This window comes from Cariama cristata, unplaced genomic scaffold (assembly GCF_000690535.1).
Source record: "Cariama cristata isolate BGI_N322 unplaced genomic scaffold, ASM69053v1 scaffold20790, whole genome shotgun sequence".
Classification (NCBI taxonomy): Eukaryota; Metazoa; Chordata; class Aves; order Cariamiformes; family Cariamidae; genus Cariama; species Cariama cristata.
The window spans coordinates 33,256-39,998 of NW_009594398.1; the positions used below are offsets into that span (position 1 = coordinate 33,256).

The following is a 6,743-nucleotide window of genomic DNA, read 5'->3' on the forward strand; positions in this document are numbered from 1 at the left end:
GCAATGAGGGTAGGATGTCATCCGTTTGGCCCGGTTCAATACTTTGCCGGAAAATAAGGTCTTAATTAAGCACTGGTACTACAACAGCATCTGAACAGAGGCGAACTCATTCTCAGTAGTTAAAAGGACCGGTGCAAAGCTCTCCTGAAGTAGTACGGTTCGTTACCTTCCTCCTCTGCTACGGTCAGTAGAAGGGCAGCTGCCCTTTGCCTCTTATGAAGAGGTGAACGCGTGGGACGGAGCAGCTGCCGACACCATCACCTGCCATCGGCGCCGTGTTTCTGCCCTAGGTACAGGGAGGACGGAGCGCTACCTTCTTATAAGGTAAGACACAGAGATTTCAGTATCAGCCAGACACAGAACGGATTATTTTTAAGGCAAGCAAAGGACAACTGGAAGTTAAGTGGCATTGTTCTTATTCCCACCCCTCCCCTGAACAACCCCGCACACTTGACCTGTGCTCCTCTCCTCTTCCCACAGTGCTATGGGACCCACGGTAACTCCTACGCTAGATGCTAAATGCTTCTTGGCAGCTCTGTCACCAACAGTTTGGGGAGTTAGCACGGATATCTTCTCAACTCCACTGGCGGGCAGACCAGAAGATCATTGCTGAGGTCTAGATCTGTGAAGATCTCATCCGTAGTCCTGGTTAATGGGAACGGGGCAGGAAATGCAGCGTGTAACAGGTCAAGGCAAGGTTAAATGCGCAAACCTTCCTTGGGGAAGGGAGAATGTAGTTTTAGTTATTCTAGGTCTAGGATCACAGTCCATCAATTGCTCCTCGGTTTCTTGCATCTGATCCAAGATGTTTTGTCCTGAAGAGCTAGTTGCTTTAAGTGCTACTGAGCCAGGTTTTTGCCAGAGCACCTTGCCACCTGTGTGGTCTTCAGGCATCTAGGTTGCTCGCTTGTGAGTCTTTGGAGAAGTCTTCAGAGCACATTTGAGACAGATCTGAGAAAAGCAGAGGCAGGGGAAAAATATCTAGTTAAATGCGGAAGTTAAGAGGACTAATAAAGCATTCCTGAGAAACTCCGGGACACTAAGGACAGGTTTAGACAGTACAGGTTGGTATTTTGTTCTGTCGAAGCAGCACTTTGCCCAGTAGCTACTCAACGAGAGCCCGAAGCAGACATTATGCACGCAAGCAGGCTGCAAACAGAAATGACAGGTCTTGACGCTAGACTCTGCCTGTTCAGATCCACTCAAGGTGGACAGATGTTTGCAGACTCAACCTCCAAGCAGGGAACTATAATATTCCAGTGACTTGGCAGGAACGGAGAGCTGAACAGCAAAGTAATTGCTCGTGAATCTCTGGGAGGAAGACTCATTTCCTAGAAACTGTAGTGTGTTGGAGCTCAGATCTGCTCCTCTGCCTTGTGCAAGAGCTTGTACTCCATGAGTAAGCAGGAAGGGCACATCTGCCAGCAATTCTGTTTTATGGGGGTTACCGAGTAGCATATCGGAACAGCCTTTTGTTGTACCTGCAGGAATATTTACGTGCTCTTTCAAGACTTGTGGCAGAGCAACAAGTTTTTGCACAGCGGTTTCATTCACAGAATTGTTTGCTACTCTACGTAGCGCAGCTAGCTGGTTTCTGCTAAACCTGGAACAGTACCAGCTCTAATTTCTGAGCTGAGCTCTGCCGCCCAAGAGGGTTGCGCAAAGCATGACTTCCACGGGGCTTTGCTAGCCCTAACAAGTACTTTCTCTCCGGATTGGAAATGACAAAGCTCTAAGTTTACAAATTGAAATTTAAGAGAGGCCGAAAGGCTGGGCTTCATCTGAAGGAGACTATCGTTTAGTCAAATGAAGAGGGATTCATTCCAAACATGACTAAAGGCAGTCTGAAGCAATCAAGCTGTCACTGCTGGGACCAGACTTACTGGAAGTCATGCTCTGAGGACTGATCCTAGGTGGCTGGAAAGTCCCCCAGAGGTTAAGCAGGGCTGAGATGCTCCAGCAACGGCTGAGTTTGTGCCCTCGTGAACCAGAAGAGATTAGCATCGCCAGAGATGAAGCAGTAGAAGTCAGTACTGTAACACCATGGCAAGTCCTAGGCTGTGTCTCGCTCATACAGTTGAGCTCAAACTTTAATCAAGAGATTATTTGGCAGCTCAAGATCCTCTACCAGGCTGCAAAGATCTTTGGGGCAATCCCCTGCACTCCCAGCTTTCCTTCCTTTTACAGGGCAGTTAATAGATGCCTCTAATTAGCTCTCCACTATTGCATGGATCTTGGGTGTCGGTAGCACCTCATTTTTAGCATCTACCACGACAGCAAGCAGACAGGTTCTTTAGGCCCAAAGATTGTGTTATACCAATTTGGCAGTAAGCACGTAAAGGTGCAAGACGACAAACCAAGATCAGAAGCGAGGATAATATCACCTCGTTAGTGACAGTTAAGGCACACATGAAAACTAAGTCTAATAGCTGGGAATCTTGGGCTAGAATTTATTTTTATTTTAAAGAAAATGAAGTTCCAGGAGTCTAACAAAAAAATGGCTCCACTCATCCCAGCACAACCACAGGCATCAGACAGGATTTCTCTTAGCTGATTTTCCCTACCTTTTTTGCCATTCCTCTGTGCACTTCACAAACCAGAGCTCTTTGCCAGGAGATATACTGGTTAGCTGGGCATCTTCCACACAGAAAGCAAACCTAGGAGGAGGAATCAGAAGTCAAGAGAAGGTGCCCGTTGGCTCCACGACTAACAAATAACATGCAGTATGGACTGCAGCTAATTCTAGGACAAGTTGTTTGATTTGACATCCTTCCCGCAGAGCATCTTGATACAGCGTTAGCCTGTTGAATGGCTGTTTGATTTCCCGCTTTAATATTTTATTTGGGGATCTTTGCTTCTACGACCCCTATGTTTCATAGATTGTAGAAATGAGGATGCAGAATACCTCAGGGATGATAGGTGATGCTCATTTAAAGCTCTGAGAAATGTGGGAAGTTGTCAATATCAACTGCTGTCCTTTGATGGATCTGGGTTTCCTTCAGAACAACACTAAGACAAGATTTGGGAGTGCGGTGCTACGTGCTTGGCAGCTTTACTTCTTGTCGGTCGCTCAGGTAGCGTTCCAATTACAGAGATCTCAGAAGGAGCAATATGGTGCTTAAGGAGTTGGTGTCACCATGTTACCAGTTGCAGTTTTAGGTCTAGCTTGTTGTGCCAAATCAGCACATTATGCCTGTAAATAATAGTCATGACTATCTATGCTTCAGTATTTTTGGCGCTGTCAGTGCTTTAACCCTTCAGGTATGATCTAAACCATCTTGAGGTAGGCTAATTTAGACCCCAAGGGGCAGGCGAGACAGTGTCACAGTAGCTAAATAAAGCAAAAGAACATCTCAGATCTGATCTGCTGTGACTAGGTTTGCTTAAAGCCTACTTTGCGACCTTATGCTGGGAAGTAACCCACTCCCCACCACCACGAGGGAGCATTGGCTGGTAACACTAAAAACGAAAGACAGTTCAGGATACCAACTGAGTTCAAAACCCCAACTTTTCTTGCTGGATTCTGAATGTTTCTCCTTTTGATTGAAGTTTTGAGTCAGCTCACCTGCAGTCTAACACAATTATTACCTCTGTTGCGTCTCCCCAGATTTCACACGTATACGTCTGATGTGCAGCTCCTGGGTAGACTTCACAGGCCGATACCAGTAGCTCTTCAGCTCTTTCCATAGATCGTACCACGTCTGAGATGTTCCCTCCCAGGTGAGCTTTATTTTTAAAAGTTCACCCATGTCCTCTTCGGTATAGACCAGGAAGGTGTTAGTAGCGTTTAGGCCAATTTGATCAAGCCTGAAAGACAAACAGAGACTCAACATTTCTTCCTTATGGAAGCATGCCAGATGCTCATTCATTCCATGCACGAAGTTAAACAGAGCCCTTCGCAGCTTATCAAGAGCTCCACGTTCAACTGTCACCAGTCAATTACTGATTACGCTAAAGAAAGTGAGCTTGGATAGCTGGTTCAATACAATGCATCGTGTATTTGGCTCAGCCATCCTCCCACAGCTTAAAAGTGAATTTCATGCCTTGTGTTTCTTCTGGGAGAGGCTAAAGGAGGTCAACAATGCCTCCAGAGATATGAGTGCTTTCAGACTATATCCAAATGGCAGAGGGGAAATGCAAAACAAAGTGCTTCACTAATGAGCCGTGAAGGCTAATATGTAGAGGACTGGACACAAATTGCTTTCTCAACAATAAACTATAATTAAGTGTTACTGGATGAAAGGTTTTTTTGAATAGTGATGAAGTGAGGCTGCTAGGCTCAGGTGCAATGCTAGCGTTGCCAGAGGAAAAAGAATGATGCCACCTTGTCTAATCCCAGTGGCCGTCTCACTTAGGTAAAAACAACAGGCCAGCTTACTTACATTTCTAGAGAGAGAGGTTCAGAGTCTCCGTTGGTGCCATGAAGGGTGACGGAGAAAGTGGGATCAGCCTCTCCCAAGCTCTTGTAGCTGAAGACATGCATTTTCATCTGATAATGGTAGACTGGAGAGACACAAGGAGAGCCTAGATGGAACCAACTTTGTTGAGAGACAACATTGCTCAGCATCCCTCTTTGAAACAGTGTCGGCCGGCGAAGGCTAGACCCTTTTTTTTTTTATTGAGACACCCTTGATCGCTTTTTCCTGCCCTCACTGATTACAAAGTTGACATTTACACAACGACAACAGCAGGTTCGCTCTGGGGAGGGCTCTACATCTTCCCCAACATTGACTTTGGGAGTCTGCTCTTAGAGATGAGACTATGCTCCTTCAAAGAGGGAAAGCGTACCTTTGAACGGCATGTCAGCTCTTGTTTTTAAGTACATCTTGCTGTTTCTTTTGTTCCGTGTTTTCCTGGCATTGTAGCCAATGCCGCTGCAGCGGTTCTTCCGGCAGCTCAGGCAGATGCCCTTCTTGAAGCGACTGGAATCGGTACATTGAAACGCGAAGCTTTGTTTATCTTGGTTCACGAGGGAGTCCACGAAGAGGTGCACAGACCGCTCGTGTTCACATTTAACAACTTCACCAATCGCTAGAGAAGCAGAGTTGCAAGGGATACGTTTTGTTTAAGCATTTGTCGCCCCAGCAGCTGGTAACATATAGCGAGCTCTGCCTTGTTGTAGCCCAACATGAGTTGACCATGGCCAATCTTGACCGTTTTTTCAAACTAGCAACTCAAGAGGTTAGTGGAAGACACTTGAAGAGGACCGTAGGCTTAGTCTCTACCATGAAGAGAGCTTTAAAGAGGATTCTAGACCCAGCATAAGAAGACCATAGTTTATGATCAGGTGTTAGAGCGAGAACATGCTACTTCAGAATTAAAAGCAGGTCTAGTTTTTAGCAACTATCTCCAGTATTACAGGCAGTTTAGGAGGAAAAAGTAGTTTCCTCTGCTCTTGTAAATCAGATGATCCCCCAGCATCAACCCAAGTCTATTTGTGAGGAGTCTACACTGACCAGAGGCAAAATAAGTAATGAGAACTTACTCCCATAGGCAATGGCTCCCAAGACATCACTTAAACCACAGCCAGGCTGGAAGTCTCCCCCGTTGGGGTAGATGTCAACGTGGCCTACAGGCATCTGGATCCCAATGCTAACACCTAGGGTCTCCCTTGTGTAGGTGTGAAGGACATCCACAAAGTTCGCATCATCGGGGGAGAGGCGCTTGCTAGGGTCCACTCCTTCAAACATAGGGCCAGCTGGATCCAAGCCTGGTGTTGGCGACAAATATGCAAGACGCTAGGTAAGAAACTGGGTTATTTCACACAGAGTATAGCCAGGAGCCTTGCTGCTAGCAGCCCTCCTCCTAACCAGGTGCTACACAGAGAGTCCCTGCCTCATTGCTGATCCTGTCACCCAAGATCTTCTTCACCAGGGGCTCCTCGAGGGAACAAGTGAAGATGTCCCATACCACTTTTGGTGCGAGACAACCCCGTACTAGCACCAGTCTGCTCTACAGCGATGACTTCTGATTGCCTGTTGGAAGCAATGAGTCTTTGCTAGGTCACAGGGAAGAGAGACTTCAAGAGGTAGCAGATGACTGAACACCAGAAGAGGTCTGGCACCCCACAGAGACTGCTGGTAGCCAAAGCTGCCTTGGTGACATTTAGTCTATGTTCAGACTGGACATATGGAGGGACTAATACAAGTTTAAGCAGCAGGCAGGTAATCCCTGGCATCTAAGATCCCATGATGGGTTTGGGATGTTCCGTTAACCTCTAAGCCTCACCCCCAACCTGAACCTGTGCTCCTGAGCCCTTCCCCAACTTGACTGTTAGGTGATTTTTTTTCCTGCTTAACTAAATACAGATAGTTATTGCTAGGCCCTGAGGAATTCTCACCGCTAGTGTCAGATTTAAACACTCAATGCAACTCCTTGTGCCGTGCCCTAAGTTCTCACATGTTGAAATCAGCTTTCCTCTGGAGTCAGAAGCATTCTCTTCAAGATATTTTCAGAATGAAGGGTTGGGTTGTTTTTTATTTCTCTTTACCAAATATCCCATGGGACGAACAGCACCCAATAGCTCCTATTTCCATTAGTTTATGAGCTCTAATTACAAAACCAGTATCATTCAGAAGCTTAGAATTTGGATAGTAAGAGCTTGAGCTGGACTTGTTTTGAACCCACATTTAACTTCAAACAAGCTCAAGAGCAGGTTGTCTTCTGAAAGGTTTTTCACTGACACACCCCCCCCCCCCTTACATTTGGGGCTTAAAATTCAGACATTTTCTCATGTGAGGAGA

The 6,743-nt window shown here is 46.2% G+C and overlaps 1 protein-coding gene across 1 annotated transcript in view; it reads right to left on the reverse strand.

Annotated features, from left to right (window-relative positions):
* Positions 1-761: 761 nt before the first annotated feature.
* LIPG (lipase, endothelial) overlaps positions 762-6,743 on the reverse strand; it is a gene marked incomplete at its 5' end in the record, with an annotated part of 8,202 nt that continues 2,220 nt past the window's right edge. Inside the window, 6 exons of the mRNA XM_009697920.1 lie at positions 762-951; positions 2,565-2,657; positions 3,589-3,807; positions 4,383-4,503; positions 4,789-5,031; positions 5,486-5,710. Of these exons, the coding sequence (XP_009696222.1) occupies positions 930-951; positions 2,565-2,657; positions 3,589-3,807; positions 4,383-4,503; positions 4,789-5,031; positions 5,486-5,710 (923 nt within the window). The remainder of the gene's footprint in view (positions 952-2,564; positions 2,658-3,588; positions 3,808-4,382; positions 4,504-4,788; positions 5,032-5,485; positions 5,711-6,743) is intronic.